The sequence below is a fragment of the Grampus griseus genome (assembly GCF_964374135.1).
Source record: "Grampus griseus genome assembly, chromosome: 11".
In the NCBI taxonomy this organism is placed as follows: domain Eukaryota; kingdom Metazoa; phylum Chordata; class Mammalia; order Artiodactyla; family Delphinidae; genus Grampus; species Grampus griseus.
The window spans coordinates 45,146,191-45,164,861 of NC_139005.1; the positions used below are offsets into that span (position 1 = coordinate 45,146,191).

At 57.5% G+C, this 18,671-nt stretch overlaps 1 protein-coding gene across 1 annotated transcript in view; it reads left to right on the forward strand.

The window, feature by feature from the left end:
- Nucleotides 1–18,671, forward strand: part of LRP1 (LDL receptor related protein 1) — a 79,470-nt gene that overhangs the window by 32,739 nt on the left and 28,060 nt on the right. Inside the window, exons 15-36 of the mRNA XM_082666614.1 lie at nt 121–246; nt 2,310–2,450; nt 2,542–2,667; nt 3,092–3,208; nt 3,669–3,749; nt 5,350–5,517; nt 9,005–9,187; nt 9,601–9,801; nt 10,643–10,888; nt 11,098–11,295; nt 12,602–12,806; nt 12,992–13,156; nt 13,751–13,995; nt 14,206–14,337; nt 14,633–14,860; nt 15,114–15,288; nt 15,374–15,468; nt 15,732–15,881; nt 16,003–16,143; nt 16,427–16,561; nt 18,049–18,180; nt 18,440–18,574. Of these exons, the coding sequence (XP_082522740.1) occupies nt 121–246; nt 2,310–2,450; nt 2,542–2,667; nt 3,092–3,208; nt 3,669–3,749; nt 5,350–5,517; nt 9,005–9,187; nt 9,601–9,801; nt 10,643–10,888; nt 11,098–11,295; nt 12,602–12,806; nt 12,992–13,156; nt 13,751–13,995; nt 14,206–14,337; nt 14,633–14,860; nt 15,114–15,288; nt 15,374–15,468; nt 15,732–15,881; nt 16,003–16,143; nt 16,427–16,561; nt 18,049–18,180; nt 18,440–18,574 (3,525 nt within the window). The remainder of the gene's footprint in view (nt 1–120; nt 247–2,309; nt 2,451–2,541; nt 2,668–3,091; nt 3,209–3,668; nt 3,750–5,349; nt 5,518–9,004; nt 9,188–9,600; nt 9,802–10,642; nt 10,889–11,097; nt 11,296–12,601; nt 12,807–12,991; nt 13,157–13,750; nt 13,996–14,205; nt 14,338–14,632; nt 14,861–15,113; nt 15,289–15,373; nt 15,469–15,731; nt 15,882–16,002; nt 16,144–16,426; nt 16,562–18,048; nt 18,181–18,439; nt 18,575–18,671) is intronic.

Here is an 18,671-nt window from a genome sequence, read left to right on the forward strand (position 1 = left end):
TTTAATGCGTCTCCTCCCCCGGCCTCTCATCTCCCCTCTCTGGCCTTTCCTGACCCTGCTGAAACCCATCCCCTGTCCTCCCCGTCCTTCCTCCTCCCACCCGTGACCCCTCCTTCACAGTGGGTACCAACAAATGCCGGGTGAACAATGGCGGCTGCAGCAGCCTGTGCCTGGCCACCCCTGGGAGCCGCCAGTGTGCCTGTGCTGAGGACCAGGTGTTGGACACAGACGGTGTCACTTGTTTGGGTACGAGGGGCCCAGCTGGGGTGGGAGGTGGGGGAGCAGACCCCAGCAGGAGGAGGCCACGGTGTCCCCGTCGGAGATGAAGGAGGCAAAGAGGGCCCTGGGGGCAACAGGAGGTGAGGGATGGGGTGAGAGAAGAAGGCTCTGAGGGCTGGAGGGTGTTTCGGGGTGACCAGGGGGTGGGAGGTTTGGGAAGGCATGAAAATCAGGGAAACCAAGTGAGGAGCAGGACAGCTATGGAAAGAGAAAACCATTAACGTTTTACATTTATTTCCGCATTATTAAAGTTATACAATAGTTCAGAATATTGGAAATTAGAGGAGAGAAAAAAAGCCCAATCTCACCAGCAAACACCACTATATTGTTAGCATTGTGGTAAAGGCACACCATCCTTTTTTCCTTAGGTGTGTTTTTACATGGTTGGAACATACTGTATATAAATGTTTCTGCCCCTTTTGGCTCATATATGTCACAAATTTTCTGTGTTATTATTGCATTATTTTAAATAGCCCCATTTTTTAATAAAAGCGGGTCATGCTCATTGTAAAAATAAATGAACAGTATAGAAAAATACAAAAGAGAAAGTACAAATCATCCCAAATTCCGCCACCCATAGACTGCACCGTTACCATTTCAGTGAACAACCTCCCAATTTCTCTATATATTTACTTTTGCTTAAATGGAATCGTGCTGCACATGCTGTTCTGTTTCCTGCATTTGTCACTTGACGGTGCGTCATGAATACATCAGCAGAATTTCTAATGGCCAAAATATATTTAATTGGGTAAACATCCCATAATTTACTGAACCATTTCTCTACTGTTGGATGTTTAGGTTGTTTCCAGTTTTTTGTTGTAATCACAGCCAGCATTTATTGAACACGGACTATGTACTACGCATGGTTATAAGCAGTCCTCATGCAGTAACTTATTTACTCCTTAAAATATTCCTGTAGGGAAGGTATCTTTATTACCCCAATTTATAGATGAAGAAATTGAGGCCCAAAGTTAGAGCAGGGGTTTGAACCCAGGAACCCTGACCCAGAGTCTGTTTATTAATCACCTGCTCTGCTATTTCTTATAGCTTCATGCCTTCCCATATTCTGGATGATTTCCTTAGGATAGAATCCCAGAAGTGAAAATGGGTCAGTGGGCCATAGTGTACACCTAAGAGTGAGTGACTGAGGCCAGGTGCAGGGCAAGAGGATTGGTGAAGAGGAGCTGGGTGGAGGCAGCTCCTCATAATGCTGAGGGGCCAGCATTATGGAAGAGTCACCTGTGTGCACACTGAAATCACCAAGAATAAAGAGGGAGTGATTATGGAGAAAGTGACCCTGAACCAGGAGCTAAAAACCCTTAAGGATGCTGGGGACTAGCCTGGGGTCCTTTGAAGTAGGGGTTTGTATATAGTCTAAAAACATGAAAGTCAGTACTGATTTTTCAGAGGGGAGAGAGGGAGAATGGTCTGGAAGCACAGGTGAGGAGCAAGGCGGACACATACAGCCTCCAGGTCCAGTGGTCCTTGGGACCCACAGGGTTAGAGGGGGTGAGAGATGGGTCAGAAAGGCATGCACAGAGCAGCGGGGGCCAGGGCCAGGGACTGACATGGGCGTCCTGGGCTTCCTGAGCTTACCCTGTGCAAACACAAAGGACGAAGTGATTTCACCGCTGATAGCCAAAGGCAGGAAAAAGTCCAGGGACCAGAGCAGGGGCCGAGGGTCCTGGAGATGACTTCCAAGGGGCTGTTCATGGAGATGGCAGGGAGGGGCAAGGGGCGGGCTGCTCGGTGGGGACAAAAGGATGGGGGGCTCTAGGCTCTCTTGGAAGCTCCTTTATTTTCAGACCACATTGCGGTACTGGAAGCAGCAGAGCAAACATCACCCTTGTGGCCTGAGAAAGAGTTGCAGTTTCCACCCAGATAATTTCTTCACGAAGAACTATGCACTAGGAAAGATGACTGTGTATATTATTTTAAAATCATAAAACAAGCCAACAGAGGACAGGGGGCTCGGCACCTGTCCATGACCTGGGTCTGACTTTCCCCCTCACGCCTCGTGGTACCCACAGCGAACCCGTCCTACGTGCCCCCACCCCAGTGCCAGCCAGGCGAGTTCGCCTGCTCAAACAGCCGCTGCATCCAGGAACGCTGGAAGTGCGACGGGGACAACGACTGCCTGGACAACAGCGACGAGGCCCCTGCCCTCTGCCGTGAGTCCCTGCTGCACAGCCGGCCCTTGGGCAACAGCTGGAGAGCTGGGGGCCCCTTCCTCCGGCTGACCCCTGACCTCTCCCTCCTCAGATCAGCACACCTGCCCCTCGGACCGGTTCAAGTGCGAGAACAACCGTTGCATCCCCAACCGCTGGCTCTGTGATGGGGACAATGACTGCGGGAACAGCGAAGACGAGTCCAATGCCACTTGCTCAGGTGTGGGAGGGGCGTGACCACACCGGCACCCCTCAGTCACCAGGGCAGGGCAGGCGGGGGAGCCAGGCTTGGGAAGACAGAGGGGCCTCAGGGAGAGACAGGAGCACGGGGCACCCAGGGCAGAGGGGAAGGGAGGACAGGGTTGGCTGGGAGGCCCGTGCTTGCAGGGGACAGAGCACAGCTCTAGGTTGGGGATGACAAGCAAGGCGGATGGATCTTCTCCTTGGAGGACACCAGCGACCCCTCGAGAGACGGGGTGAAGCGTCCGGTGTGAGACCACGTAGGTGATTTTGAATGATGTCTCTAAGAAGAATAGCTTTGAGGTCCTTGGGGAGACTTCCAGAGAGGCAGAGAATAATAGCAAAGCAAGTGAAATTAAAGAGGGGACTCAGCTGTGAGCACTCACGCCCGTCCCTGTCCCCAGCTCGCACCTGCCCACCCAACCAGTTCTCCTGTGCCAGTGGCCGCTGCATCCCCATCTCCTGGACGTGCGACCTGGATGACGATTGTGGGGACCGCTCCGATGAGTCAGCCTCGTGTGGTGAGCAAGACAGCAGGAAGGCCAGGCTGGCACGGGGAGGGAGGGCCCACGAGAGCGTGCCCTGGGGCGGGGGTGCTGGAGAGTCCCTGCACCTTAGTACCTGGGTGGCCTTGGGCAAGTTGCTCGACCTCCGTGGGCCCCTGTGAGTTTCATCTGCAGAGTGGGGATAATACTGGCATCCACGTCACAGCACTGATGTAGGGGTTCAGTGAGATCATGCACGGAGAGCACTCGGCGCATGGCCTGCGTTGGTAATTAATTGCTTAAAAAAAAGGATGCTTAGAGGGGTAGGAGTGAATGGGCAGAGTTCCAGGCCAAGGCACCTCCACTTAGCCTTCACTCCCCCATCTGGCTGGGCTGAGGGCTGCCGGTTATGGGAAGGACCCAGCGCCCACCTGCTTGGTGCTATGATGCTAAATAATCTTGAGGACCCTACTCAGCTACTCTTTCTCCTTGACAGCCTATCCCACCTGCTTCCCCCTGACTCAGTTTACCTGCAACAACGGCAGATGCATCAACATCAACTGGAGATGTGACAATGGTAAGAGCTTGTTTCCCTTCACCTGCCCTGATTCCTAGGAAAGCTAGAAGCCACAGCCAGGACCTGGGTGGCAGGTGAAGGGGTTTTAGAATCAAGCCGGGGCCTTCCTCCAGTTCACAGAAGTCCCCCTGGGTTGTCCAGGAGAAATAAGGACAAGCTAGAAACACTGTGGGGGAACCAAGATGGACCCAGGGGATACCCCGCCCATCACCTGTCAGTGCCATTCCTCCCCGGGCAGGGCCTGAGCTGCCCATCCTCTGGCAGAGGCTCAGGGGCCAGGGAGAGATGAGCAAGGAGAGCCCATGCCCAATGCCATTCTCCCTGCAAACCCCGTCTCCTGGGGTCCCTCCAGGCTCTGGCTCCAGACTCGGGAGCCCACCTGGCAGTCAACCCTGGACCAGGTGATGTCAGCCGTGGGGGCCAGTGGACTGTTGTGTCTGTGCCGTCTTGGGGCTCTGGTCGTGTCTGGTGTGGTGTTGTGACGTGTTGCAGCAGTGGCTCGAGCCCTGGCTAATGTGTGTGAGGATGTATTGGGTCAGCCCCATGTTGCCCCTCATCTTTGCCGTGTCTCGTGTGCCAATGGTTGCCTTGGCGGTTTCTGTGTTTCAGAGAAGGATTGTGGGGACGGCTCTGATGAAAAGACCTGTCCTGAGCCTGCCGGTCAGTGCATAGAAGCACATGCACCATCTCCCCTAGAGCCCCAGCTGGCCTTGGGCCTCCTCCCAGGAGCCCCATGCAGCTCCCCACCCCAGGGCTCCTAGGATGTGAAGGAAAAGCAAGGAGAGAAAAGAGAGAGGAAGTGACAGAGGGAGAAAGAAAACAGTGAAAGGGAAAGCAGAGAGGGCAGAAGGAGCCTTTCACAGGAGAGATGACAGAGAGGCGGGGACAAGAAGACCAAGACATGGGGGAAGGAGAGCGTCAGCGATGCAGAGGCAGCTGGAGAAGAGGCAGGAACACAACCCAAGGGGGACGGCCAAACCTGTCTTCTCGGGCGTCTTGAAAATGTGAAGGGAAGTCTGGTGCCCCCCCTCTCCACGAGGCCCAGAATGCAGGACGTTGGCTCAGTCACCCTCAGATGCCTTCAGGCGGGGGCCGCCCCCAGCCTTCCCAGCTTCAGGCAGTGCCCCTCATGAGCCGGGAGCCCAGGGCTTGGAGCTGGTGATGCCCACGCTCAGGGCGGGGCCTGATGAACACCTTCCCTCCCCAGCAGAGAGGCCTCACCTATACTCCGCCCACCTTTGTCCCGCCAGAGCCAGAGAAATCCCTGCCTTTCCCCCAAAGCAAGCGGACCCCTGTTCCCACACCCTGCTGAAAGGGGAGAGGAATGAGTCCTAGCCCCAGCCCCAGCCTTCCGAGACTCAGGGAAGGGCCCTTCTGGAGCCCACCCTGCCTCTCTCCCTGCCCCCGTCACGTGGGCCATGGTGCATGGTGCAGTCTATGCAGTTTCTGTGTCTTTTCTGTTTTTTATTTTCTCAGTGGGAGGGATGGGGTGGCTCGAGGGTGGGAACGGGGAGGCGGGAGCGGGGGCCCCATGCTGGGGTCATAGAGAAGGCCACTTGCTGACCCCCTGCTCTCCTCTTCCCTTCTTGCCTCCCCCCAGACAACGACTGTGGGGACAACAGTGACGAGGCCGGCTGCAGCCACTCCTGCTCTAGCACCCAGTTCAAGTGCAACAGCGGGCGCTGCATCCCTGAGCACTGGACCTGCGACGGGGACAACGACTGCGGGGACTACAGCGACGAGACCCACGCCAACTGCACCAACCAGGGTGGGCACCTAGGGGCCAGTGGGGTGGGGACCAGACCATTCCACCATCCGTCCACCCTCCCCACTGCGTGTTTCCACCATCGGGGAGCCAGAGATAACCCAGACGTGGCTCTTACCCTTCAGCAGTTTCCAGTCCTGTGGGAGAGGGAGGTTGTCGACAAATCATTGTCACACACTGTTAAGATCTCAGGCTTTGCAGTGGGGTGGCCTTGGGTTTGAGCACCATCTCCGCAGCTTACTATCTGGGTGGCCTCGAGCAAGTTATTTAATCTCCGTGGGCCCCTGTGAGTTTCATCTGCAAGGTGGGGATGATGATAGCACGGGCATCATCGTGTTGATGTGAGGCTTCAGTGAGATGGCACGCGGAAGGCACACAGCTCGTTTTTGGTAGCTGGTAGCATGAAAAAGGGATGCTCAGAGGGGTAGGGGTGAATGAGCACAGTGGGGACCAAAGGAGAGAAGGGTTGGTTCTGTGGGGTCCCCAGTGCCGAGGCCTCCAGGACCTAGCGTCTGTGGGATCCCCCGTGGAGGCGGGGGTTACTGGAAGGCACAGACCTCCTCAAGGGGTGTTGGTTTCTCATCCCTGGCCGATGGTTACCATGGAAGAATGCAGACCCGAGATTGCCCTGACCTCAAGAGGAGTCAGAAATGCAGATTTATATGTGAAATCTACCCATTTTAAAGCACTGGTATATTCGTTTCCTAGAGCTGCTGTAACAAAGTACCGCAAACTAAGTAGCTTAAACAACAGAAATGTATTGTCTCACAGTTCTGGGGGCTGGAAGTCCAAGACCCAAATGTTGGCACGGTTGGTGCCTTCTAAGGGTTATGGAGGAGAGTCTATTCCAGGCTCCTCTCCGAGCTTCTGGCGTTCGACGGCAATCGGCGTTCCTTGGCTTTTGCGTGCTTCACCCCGATCCCTGCCTCCATCTTTCATGGCGTTCTCGCTGGGTGCGTGTCTGTCTCTGTGTCCAGGTTCCCTCTTTATATGAGGACGCAGTCATATTGGATTAGGGCCCACCCTAATGACCTCATCTTAAGTTGATCGTCCGCAAAGGAAGACCTATTTCCGAATAAGGTCATGTTCACAGGTACTGAGTTAGGACTTCAGCATCTTTTTAGGGAGAGCAAATCCACCCATACAACTGGAAATTGATTTGAAAAGTTTTAAAAACATGGCAGACCAAAATCTCTCTGTAGGCCTCATCTGGCCCCTGGACCACCAGTTTACAACCTCTGCCTTGTAGAATTAAGGTGCGCATAGTGGGGACAGTACTGAAAGCACTGAGTACCCACTGCAGGCCCAGCACTAAGAGGCAGGATGGGGAGGGTCTCCCGAGGCCCAGGAAACAGTCACTGAGCCTCGAGGGCCGTCTCTGAGAAGGGTCGGGTGAGTGGGACGGGTAATAGTGCCTTGGGATTCTGAGAAGAGGACCCCTGGAGCCCCGTGATGTGGTGAGGTGGGAAGAGCTCTCTGCCCCTCACAAGCTGGGCGAACTCGGACAAGTTGCTTCCTCTGAGCCTTGGCTTCCTCCTCTGTGAAGTGAGAGGAGATGTGCGGGGGCCTGGCCCGTGGGAGCAGGGATGTCATGATTGGTAGTTAACCATTGTTAACTATGGTTGTGAGCTGGAATGGTCTGGGACCATTCCGGCGGAGGTGGGATTTAAACTGGGCCCCGAAGAGGGATTAGGCTGTGGGTAAATGGACAAGAGAGAGGGTCTTTTTTTTTTTTATTATTTTTATTGGAGTATAGTTGATTTACAATGTTGTGTTAGTTTCAGGTGTACAGCAAAGTGAATCTGCTATACATATACATAGATCCACTCTTTTTTAGATTCTTTTCCCATATAGGCCATTAGAGAGTATTGATTAGAGTTCCCTGTACTATATAGTAGGTTCTTATTAGTCATCTATTTTACATATAGTAGTGTGTAGGTGTCAATCCCAGTCTTCCATTTTATCCTTCCCCCGCTTACCCCCGGTAACTAGAGGAAGGGTCTTTAGATGGAGGGTGGGAGTGGCCTGGAGCACCCAGCAGTAAGACTTCGAAGGTGAAACTGAGTACTGCTGCAGGGGCCAGTGGGGCTGGGTGGGGCCCCTCAGACTAGAGGGGACAGCAGGGAATGAGGCAGTGCCTGGAGGGGGCAGATTACAACAGCAGGTGAAAGCAGGTCAGGCACTGGGGACCTTCGAAGGATCTCAAAGCTGGAAGGTGATAAGATGTAGGAAATGCTTTCAGAAGACAATCCTGGAAGGGCATTAGATTGGAAAGAGGTTCAGGGGCCCTGAGGAAGGAAACTCGGCTCAGAGGTTGCTGCTGAAGTCCAGGCATGAGATGAGCGCGTCGACCGTGCTCCTGGTGGGGCAGGTAGGGGGAGCGACCGTGCTCCTGGTGGGGCAGGTAGGGGGAGCGACCGTGCTCCTGGTGGGGCAGGTAGGGGGAGCGACCGTGCTCCTGGTGGGGCAGGTAGGGGGAGCGACCGTGCTCCTGGTGGGGCAGGTAGGGGGAGCGGGAGTAAGGTAAGGCTCGTGCACAGTCACCTGTGCCTCGGGTGCTGCTTCCGCTCCTTCCCCAGACTCCTGAGTCAGATCTCACCGGAGCAGCCAGTGTGATCCTACAGAACATGTCAGATCTCTCCCCGGCCCTGCCCTCAAGCCTGCACTGGCTCCCTGTACACTTTGAATTCCTGCTGAGCCCCGCTCCATGGCCTGCAGGGCTCCCCCAACCTATCTGACCTGCATTCCTGCCACTCATCTCCTCCTTCACTCTACTCCAACTGTGCAGCCTTAAATATGCCCTGGGCATTTTTCCAATATGCCCTGCAGGGTCCTACCTCAGAGACTTTGCACTAGCTGTTCCCTCTTCCTGGAATGCAACTCCAGTTAATCTCACGTCATTCAGGCCTCGGCTCAAACATCTCCTGCTTAAGGGCCTTTCCTGACTGTCTTGTCTCAAGTAGCATCCCATCCTCCCTGACCTTGACCTGGCTTTGTCTGCATAGCCTTGATCACTACCTGCAGTTCCATTCTGGATTTTTGTGTCATGTCTTCACTGTTTCTCTTTCCTGCTAGGACTTCAGCTCCATGAGGGTAAGGACTTTGTCTTGTTCGTGCTGGCACCTGAAACAGTGCCTGGCACACAGTAGTTGCTCAATAAGTGTTTGTGAAGTGAATGAATGAAACGGAGGCTAGGCTACGGTGGGGGCATTTGAGCTCTGGCTTATTAGCAAATTGCTTATCCAGTCAAGCTCTCGTGCGTAAAATAGGGAGATTAGACGAGATGATTTCTGAGTCCTGGAAGGTGTAATAGCCCTGACTCTGAGTTAGCGCTTTCGAGGGGTGTCAGCAGGACTCAGAGAACTCTCCGTCCCTGCCTCAGCTCATAGCCCCAGGCTGGGTGTAGCAGGAGGGGGTTGAGAAGGTAGAGATGGGAACAGCTGACCTGGAGCCCTCAACCCCCCCGTGCCCTCCACCTGTCCCCCTGCAGCCACAAGGCCTCCTGGCGGCTGCCACAATGATGAGTTCCAGTGCCGGCTGGATGGTCTGTGCATCCCCCTGCGGTGGCGCTGCGATGGGGACACTGACTGCATGGACTCCAGTGACGAGAAGAGCTGTGAGGGAGTGACCCACGTCTGTGACCCCAATGTCAAGTTTGGCTGCAAAGACTCTGGTAAAAAGGACTGAAGGGAAACAACGTGGACAGGAGGAGACCCTGTTGAGAGCAGAGCAGTGGCAAGGGAGACAGCACTGTACTGTGAGGAGTGGGGTGGGGACACTGTGAGGCAAAAGGCTGCACAGAAAAAGCTTGTGATTGATGCAGGGGGGAAGGTATGCAGGGGCCAGGGCCTGCCCTAAGGGCCCTGGGAACCAAAACCCTCAGCAGTGTTGAGCTTCGCCACCTCCTACAGATTCCTACCTTCTTTGTTGCCCATGTGAATTTGACAGAAAAAGCCTCAAGGTTCCTAGTGGACCCCAAAGCCTTGTAGTCGTGACCCTGTGAGAGAAGCCCACTGGGTCTGGGAAGAAGGGCACAGAGAGCCCTGCTGCCCAGGCCCGGCCCCTCATGCTCTACCCATCCCCCAGCGCGGTGTATCAGCAAAGCATGGGTGTGTGACGGCGACAGCGACTGTGAGGATAACTCGGATGAGGAGAACTGTGAGTCCCTGGCCTGCAGGCCACCCTCACACCCCTGTGCCAACAACACCTCGGTCTGCCTGCCCCCTGACAAGCTGTGTGATGGCAACGACGACTGTGGAGATGGCTCGGATGAGGGAGAGCTCTGCGGTGAGGCCTGGGCCTATGAGAGGCCCCAGCAGAGGAGTGGGCAGGGGGGCTGGATAAGGAGTCTGGGCCAGGCCAGGGCAGTGGAACAGGACGAGCTCTGTGGGGAGAGGGCTCAGACTGGAAAAGGGCAGCTGTGGCAGCTGGGCAAGTAGTACCCAGAGCAATGAACAAAAACCCGTGTCGATTCAGGACTCACTTTGCCAAGAGGCTGTGCTAAGCGTCACACTGTTATAGCATTTAGTCCATAAAGGAGCCCTGTGAGGCAGATACGATCCTCACCCCCATCTTACAGATGAGAAAACTGAGGCTCAGAGAGGTTAAATAACTGGCCCAAGGTCACACCGCTCGTGAAGTGCTGTGGAGACAGTGCAGCGCAGCCCCACCCCGCAGGCGCAGCCCACTCAGCCACGGCTCCTGCTGCAGAGCAGTGCAGAGCGGCCTTATCTCCTCTGAGCCAAGCAGAGTCAGGTTCTCGGAGGAGAAGAGTAGGAGATAAGGACTGGCCCTGAGAACTGCTGACGGGTCATCCTTCAGGGCTGGCAGGTCCCAGGGCGTGTCAGAGGACCCAGACCAGGACACTCCCTACCACAACCCCCCAAAATCACACCTACATCAGGAGAGAGAGAGAGGAAAGGGGACCCTCCCAGAAAGAGGCGAAAGGCTGGGGCCCCCACAGTGGGCTCAAGACGGGGCAGGGAAATAGAGGCCAGAGAGAGATGCAGCCACAGTGGAGGGGTGCTCCTCAGGGGAAGGAGAGGGTTGGTCCTACGTCGTGGGCGCCAGGGTCCTGCCTCCTTCCAGATCCTGACCCTGGTCCTGTCCCTCGCTCCCCACCCCGCAGACCAGTGCTCTCTGAATAACGGTGGCTGCAGCCACAACTGCTCGGTGGCACCTGGCGAAGGCATAGTGTGCTCGTGCCCTCTGGGCATGGAGCTGGGCCCTGACAACCACACGTGCCAGATCCAGAGCTACTGCGCCAAGCACCTCAAGTGCAGCCAGAAGTGCGACCAGAACAAGTTCAGTGTGAAGTGCTCCTGCTACGAGGGCTGGGTGCTGGAGCCGGACGGCGAGAGCTGCCGCAGCCTGGGTGAGACGCGGGTCGGGGTGGCCGGGCAGCTGGGCAGGCCGGGCAGGCCCCTGAGCTGCAGTAGGCTGGACTCGGGCGGCCGAATGCCAGAGGCTGAGGTTTCCATCCAGGCCCGGTGCCAGGGCCCATGGAGAGAGACCCTGCCTGCCCCTGGACAGGGTGGCTCGGAGGCAACAGGCCCCTTGTGACCCTACCACACTCCTCCCCAGACCCTTTCAAGCCGTTTATCATCTTCTCCAACCGCCATGAGATCCGGCGCATCGACCTTCACAAAGGGGACTACAGCGTCCTGGTGCCCGGCCTGCGCAACACCATCGCCCTGGACTTCCACCTCAGCCAGAGCGCCCTCTACTGGACCGACGTGGTGGAGGACAAGATCTACCGCGGGAAGCTGCTGGACAACGGAGGTGACCACCGCCTGCCCAGGACCGACGCAAGGCCCAGTGCACCCAGACCGGGCCCTTGGGCACTCAGAACCATGGGACCAGATGCAGGCTGCCAGGAGCAGAGGCCCTTAGCTCCCCTGTCCCCCACACTCTTGTTAATTGGGTTAGATTTTGCTGTGGGTCTCAGTGCCTGACGCCCCGTAATTATTGTCAGCAGAGCTGCCAGACTGATAATTAACAAAATGATCAGCCTTTCTTTGAAACGGCCAGAATTGCAGGCTTGCAAGAAAAAAGGCATTTAGGGGTGGGGTACCTGAACCCTGCCTGCTGTCCCAAGGCGGCCTGACCCATCACAGATTTCCTGCACTGATAATACACATTCCTGGGACTTCCCTGGCAGTCCAGTGGTTAAGACTCCACGCTTCCACTGCAGGGGGCACAGGTTTGATCCCTGGTCGGGGAACTAAGATCCCGCATGCCCCTCGGCGCGGCCAAAACAAAAAAACAAAAAAACCCACATTCCTGAGCCCCTGCTACACACACCGGGCCCAGGGGAGACAGCAGGGAGCAAACGGGCCAAAATGTCTGCCCTCATGGAGCTTACACACCAGTGGGAACGTCAGATATAAACACAGCAAATGAGTACAACAGGGACTGTGACAGAGCGGGTAGCACTGTGGATAAAAAGAAAGGAGGCAAGGTGGGTAGGGAGAATGGGGGTGGCATTTGAATAGGATGGTCAAGGAAGGCCCCCTGAGAAGCTGACGTCTGAGCAAAGACTTAAAAGAAGCACAGTTTACTAGAGGAGTTGGTATTGTTTGTCATAGAGAAACCCTGGAACCATCTCAAATATCCATCAACAAGAGAATGGCTTAGTAGACTGTGAAAATGTCCACACTATGTAATGGTTTCTAAATTAATGACATATATATACATATATATGTACACACATATATGTATATAAAACCATTGAAAAACCTCTAGAAAGTTCTGTCTGCCTCATATTGGGTCTAGATCTGTTCCCCAAAGCCCTCACCCTCTGCTCTGACCTCCTACCAGGGATTAGCCCTTCAGAGAGTTGCAGGCAGAAGATAGCTGCCACTTCCCCTTCTCCAGTGTTCTAGAAGCCAGGCTTCTACTTGACCTCCTGGGGCAGGGGGCCCGGGTGAGGAGAGCGGGGGCTCTGGGAACCCCAGTCAAATCTGGAGCACACCAGAGGTGTTTGCGGAGGTGTCAGGGTTGAGGGTGGGCCACCCAGGGTTCCTAGGATATCGTGAATTCACCCCACCCCAGGCGATTCTAACCTCCTGCAACCTCTCTTCTCCAGCCCTGACCAGTTTCGAGGTGGTGATTCAGTACGGCCTAGCCACACCCGAGGGCCTGGCTGTAGACTGGATTGCAGGCAACATCTACTGGGTGGAGAGTAACCTGGACCAGATTGAGGTGGCCAAGCTGGATGGGACCCTGCGGACCACGCTGCTGGCCGGTGACATTGAGCACCCAAGGGCGATTGCACTGGATCCCCGGGATGGGTGAGGACCCCGCCCAGCCCTGTTCTGGCCTCATGACCCCCCTGAAGCCTCGTTCGGCCGGGCCGGGCCAGGCGTAGCTGCCTCCTCAATGCTATTTGCTCCCTCCGGCCTTCACCAAGGATCCTAGCAGAGCCCCTTCCCCGGGCCTCGACCTTGGCCATCCTGACCCCCTCCCCGCTCCCCAGGATCTTGTTTTGGACGGACTGGGATGCCAGCCTGCCCCGCATCGAGGCAGCCTCCATGAGTGGGGCCGGGCGCCGTACCATCCACCGAGAGACGGGCTCTGGGGGCTGGCCCAACGGGCTCACCGTGGACTACCTGGAGAAGCGCATCCTCTGGATCGACGCCAGGTCGGCACCAGCGCCTCGTCCCGGAGGCCTCCATCCTCCCCTCCTCCTCAGGGACAGGGTGGAGCCAAGGGTCCCGGGACCTGGCAGCCATGAGGGTGGTGAGAAGGCCCGGGGGAGCTGGAGCCAGAGCCACACGGCCAAGGGCCCAGGAAGAGGACTGAGTGAGAGGAGAGTCTGGGCTGGGGAAGAGGTGCAGATGGAAGAGGGTAGAGGCAGGGCTGCCCCCTGCACGGGAGTGCCCGCCGAGGGCCGAAGTGCAACGCCATCCTCACTCACACGTCTGTGTGCTCTCCTAGGGGCTCTGTCTGCCCAGGGAGAGGGGAGACTTTTTCTAGGTGGTGTCCCCAAAGGGGGCCCCTTTTTCTAGTCTTCACCACAGCCCTGTGTGCTAACAGCAGCCCTGGGGAGAAGCAAGCTGAAAGACCTGGGTCAGGGGAATTGGGGTCAGAGCTGGGATCCCAGACCTCGAGCCACGTGGTTCCTGCTCCACAGGGTGCCGTGGGCTGGGGCATGGAGGGTGGGAGCCCCAGGCCACGTGCCCCGAGGTCTGAGGTCCCCACCCGGCTCCTCACTCTGCCCCGACCACGCTCTCAGGTCAGACGCCATTTACTCAGCCCGTTACGACGGCTCCGGTCACATGGAGGTGCTTCGGGGACACGAGTTCCTGTCGCACCCGTTTGCAGTGACACTGTACGGTGGCGAGGTGTACTGGACGGACTGGCGGACAAACACGCTGGCCAAGGCCAACAAGTGGACCGGCCACAATGTCACCGTGGTACAGAGGACCAATACCCAGCCCTTCGACCTGCAGGTGTATCACCCCTCCCGGCAGCCCATGGGTAAGGGACCAGAAAGGAGCCAGCAGCCTCTGTAGAAGCTTCCAGGAGAGGAGGGGTCTGTGCTGGGGCGGTGGGGGTGAGCCAGCCTGCTGACAGAGGCGGGTCTGGCAGCAGCGATGCTGGGACAGGAAGGGGAGTGGAGAGGGTGAAGGCCAGGTGAGCAGGGCCGGTAGCGTCACTGGGTGCTCTTGCTTTCCCCTGCCCTCCCAGCTCCCAACCCCTGTGAGGCCAATGGGGGCCGGGGCCCCTGCTCCCACCTGTGCCTCATCAACTACAACCGGACGGTTTCCTGCGCCTGCCCGCACCTCATGAAGCTCCACAGGGACAACACCACCTGCTATGGTAGGAGGCCCCCCCTCCAGAGCTGGGGTAAACCAAGGCTGAAGGGGAAAGGGTCGGGTACCCAAGCTTCAGGTTCTAGTGAAGGTCGGCAGTCTCAGCTGGGAGCATCCCGAACGGAGAGGCTCCAGAGGCAGCTGCTGTAGGAAGAGGCTGGCACTCCGGCAGGAGGGTTATGCCCAACAGGGTCTCCCCGATAGCCAAGGGCCAGCAGCAAACAGAAGGAGCCAGGATAATCCGGGGGGTGGGAAGCGTGGAGGCAGGGGGCCGCCGTCAGTGACCTGCCCCGTGCCCACAGAGTTTAAGAAGTTCCTGCTGTACGCACGTCAGATGGAGATCCGGGGCGTGGACCTGGACGCCCCCTACTACAACTACATCATCTCCTTCACGGTGCCTGATATCGACAATGTCACGGTGCTGGACTATGACGCCCGAGAGCAGCGCGTTTACTGGTCCGACGTGCGGACCCAGGCCATCAAGCGGGCCTTCATCAACGGCACAGGCGTGGAGACGGTTGTCTCTGCAGGTTCTGTCCTGGCCCTGGGACCCCTACTGGGCATGGGTACCCCCCAACCCCGCCCTCGCTCCCAACCCTGGTCCCAGCCCCACTCCCTGGTCCCCTTGGTCCTGATGTTCCTTCTCCAAATTCTTTTCCCTCTCTGGCTCCAGTCCTGGTTTCGTGATCCCTGTTCCCCCAGAAACCAGTCTGGCCCCTCCCCGCGAGCCTCCTGACCTGTGTCCTGAAAACACCCAATCACAACTCCCCACTGTGTCCGCAGACTTGCCAAATGCCCATGGGCTGGCTGTCGACTGGGTGTCCCGAAACCTGTTCTGGACAAGCTACGACACCAACAAGAAGCAGATCAACGTGGCCCGGCTGGACGGCTCCTTCAAGAACGCGGTGGTGCAGGGCTTGGAGCAGCCCCACGGCCTGGTTGTCCACCCGCTGCGTGGGTAGGTCCAGGGCCCAGGGTTGAGGAGCATGGGGTGTGGGGTGGGGGAAAAGAGGACTCTGACCCTCCCCTCCTGGCGCCCCCAGGAAGCTCTACTGGACGGACGGTGACAACATCAGCATGGCCAACATGGACGGCAGCAACCGCACCCTGCTCTTCAGTGGCCAGAGGGGCCCAGTGGGTACGAGCTCACCCTGCTGCCCTGCAGCCCTGCCTCCCCTAATTCCTCCACCAGGAGATGCTCTCAGGGTTCTCCCCAGTTGTCGCTCCATCTCCCCAAACTTCTGGCTTAGTACTTGCCCTCACCACCCTCCTCCCAAAACCACACACATACTCTGTACCTCACTCTGTATCCCCAGACATGAGAGGCCCAGCTGGGTCAGGCTCCTGGATTCCGGCCCTGGTGCCGTGCTCTCTGGCAGTGACACCCCCCTCCTCTTCCAGGCCTGGCTATCGACTTCCCTGAAAGCAAACTCTACTGGATCAGCTCCAAGAACCATACCATCAACCGCTGCAACCTGGACGGGAGTGGGCTAGAGGTCATCGACGCCATGCGGAACCAGCTGGGCAAGGCCACCGCCCTGGCCATCATGGGTGAGGGCCACTGGGTGGGAGCAGGGACCAGAGCAGAGCAGGCGGGCCAGACGGGCCAGGAGACAGGGCTGGCCTGGGGGCGGGGCCTTCCCCAGGGTCTCATCCCCTCCTGCCACCACAGGGGACAAGCTGTGGTGGGCAGATCAGGTGTCAGAGAAGATGGGCACGTGCAACAAGGCCGACGGCTCGGGCTCCGTGGTCCTGCGGAACAGCACCACCCTGGTGATGCACATGAAGGTCTACGATGAGAGCATCCAGCTGGGTGAGGCGGGGGCGAGGGGCAGGGGCAGTGGGATGGGGGTCACAGAGGTCGGGGCTGTGGCCAGGAGGGGCTGCGGGAACCCCTGGGCAAGTAAGCAAATGGGAGTGAAAATGGGTTAGGCTCTGCTCACCACCCAAGGGCCAGGGGCCCTGCAGGACAGAAGACCTGAGAGCTGGGTTGGGTGGTGACCCCCACAGGGTCCAGGGTAAAGAGGTGTGAGCCTGACGCCGCGGTCCCGAGGAGAGCCACTGACCCTTTCTCTCTGCCTCCCACCTGACCCCAGACCACGAGGGCACCAACCCCTGCAGCGTCAACAACGGCGACTGCTCCCAGCTCTGCCTGCCCACGTCGGAGTCCACCCGCTCCTGCATGTGCACAGCTGGCTACAGCCTCCGGAGTGGCCAGCAGGCCTGCGAGGGTCAGTGCCCCTGCCCCTGCTCCCCGCCTTGACCCTGGTCCCCAACCCACCCCGACCCTTCCTACTCTACAGCCCACCTTCCTCTTCTCACCTTGGGGACAGGACCGAGTTCATCGTGTATTGAGTGTTCTCTGGGTTAGATGCTTAGTCAGCGCCCCCTGTGCTGCCTGCCGTGGAGGAAGCCAGGGGGCAGAAGCCCCTGTCCCTGTGCTCTGCAGCCTTAACCAGGAGGGGCGGCCAGTGTGAAGTGGCTCTGACTTCAGTAGGATTTTGGAGAAACAGACATCGGAGGGGGCGCCAGGGCCACTTCACGCCAGAGGTGTGCTGGCTGCTGGGTTTTATAGGGCACGAAGGATTTGAGTGTGTGGTTTGAAGAAGGGACGATACGCAAGGCAAGGGGTCCAGAGCAATAGGAGGGGGTGTGCAGGGCCCTGGGGTGCCAACCCGCATGGCGCAGGGTGTGGAGAGCTGTGGGTGAGGCTGTGGGGTAGGCGGGGCTCCACGGGTTCTCAGCCAGGAGCACCTGGAAGGTGGTGTTTGGGGCAGATTAACCTGGCGGCAGAGAGCCGGCTGAGTGGGGGAGGGAGAAACCAAGGCAGTCAGACCAGTCAGGGGGCTGTTGGCCTGGGCTAGGGCTTAGCAGCTGGATTGAAGAGAAGGGATGAAGCTCAGAGACGTTTCACAAGAACTTGCCGCCTGATTTACAAGCCTGCCCCAGGACAGCATTTCCCGAAGTGCACTCCTGGGAACCTCCTGCTTTGATGGGATAGATGTTATAGAAAGAAACACTGGGTTGGACAAAGTTTAAGTGTTTTTCTGCTGCACAATTTCTCAGAGCCTTGAATAGGCTCATCTGCACAGAAGTTTTCACGGGACGACTCTAGTGTTTGCGGTCTCCCCAAACTCGCTCGACCATGAGTCCTTTTTTGCAGGGAGCCTGAGCAACCAGGACCCATTTAGGGGGTTCATTTGAGGACAGGCTGTGTGAGGGGATAAAGGCAAGGGAGGATTCTAGGGTGCATGGAGAGTGGCTCCTGGTAAGAAATGGGAAACTGGGAAGGAGACTGGCTCAGGAGCGAGGTGGCAGAGACAGGGGTGTGACACAGACCAGATGGATGAGAACAAAGAGGAAATTAAGGTGGAAACCTAGAGTTGGGTATTGTCCTCCCCAGATTCTCCCTAACACCTTTGGGGGTGCAGGGCTGTGTGGATTGAAGTGGGACTGGAGGGCAGAGCGCAGAGAGAAAACCAGGTCTCTGCTGCCCTCTAGTGGGAACTATAGGTCTCACAGGTGGTTCCCCAGAGCTGCATGCTCCCTTGCTCTCTCCCAGCCAGGTGACCTCCCTGCCCAAGCCCCCAGGCTAGAGTATGTGTTGAGGGGGAAGGTGTGATGGCTGGGAGAAGGTATCAAAAGGGTTCGAGGGTGACAGAAGCCAAGCTTAAGGGGTGTCAGCAAAGCCTATGCCCAAAGTGTCCTTGTGTTGCAGGTGTGGGCTCCTTTCTCCTGTACTCTGTGCATGAGGGAATCCGGGGAATCCCCCTGGATCCCAACGACAAGTCAGACGCCCTGGTCCCAGTGTCGGGGACCTCCCTGGCTGTCGGCATCGACTTCCATGCTGGTGAGACATTTGGTGGCAGGAGGGGGTGGGACATGACCTTCCCTTTGGGGTGGTGTGCTCTGGGGCTCCAGGGAGAGGCTGCCTGACCGCAGCTGGAAGGGGCGACGCTTACCACAGCTGCCCCTGCCCCGCTATGTCCGCTTCCAAGTCCCGGGTCCCCCCAGCTCTCAGTCGCCTCTATCCTTACCCCTCGTGATTTTGACCTCCCACCTTCCCCCTACCTTGCTGAGAGTCCCCATGTTGGCTCCTCCACCTCCAGAAAATGACACCATTTACTGGGTGGACATGGGCCTAAGTACCATCAGCCGGGCTAAGCGAGACCAGACGTGGCGTGAGGACGTGGTGACCAATGGCATTGGCCGCGTGGAGGGCATCGCAGTGGACTGGATCGCAGGTGAGTTGCGGAAGGGCTGAGGGGCTGCAGGTGAGGCAGAGGACTGGGGAAGTGGAATCTCAGAAGGAAGGTTCTGAGGAGAAGGGGTAGGCAGGAA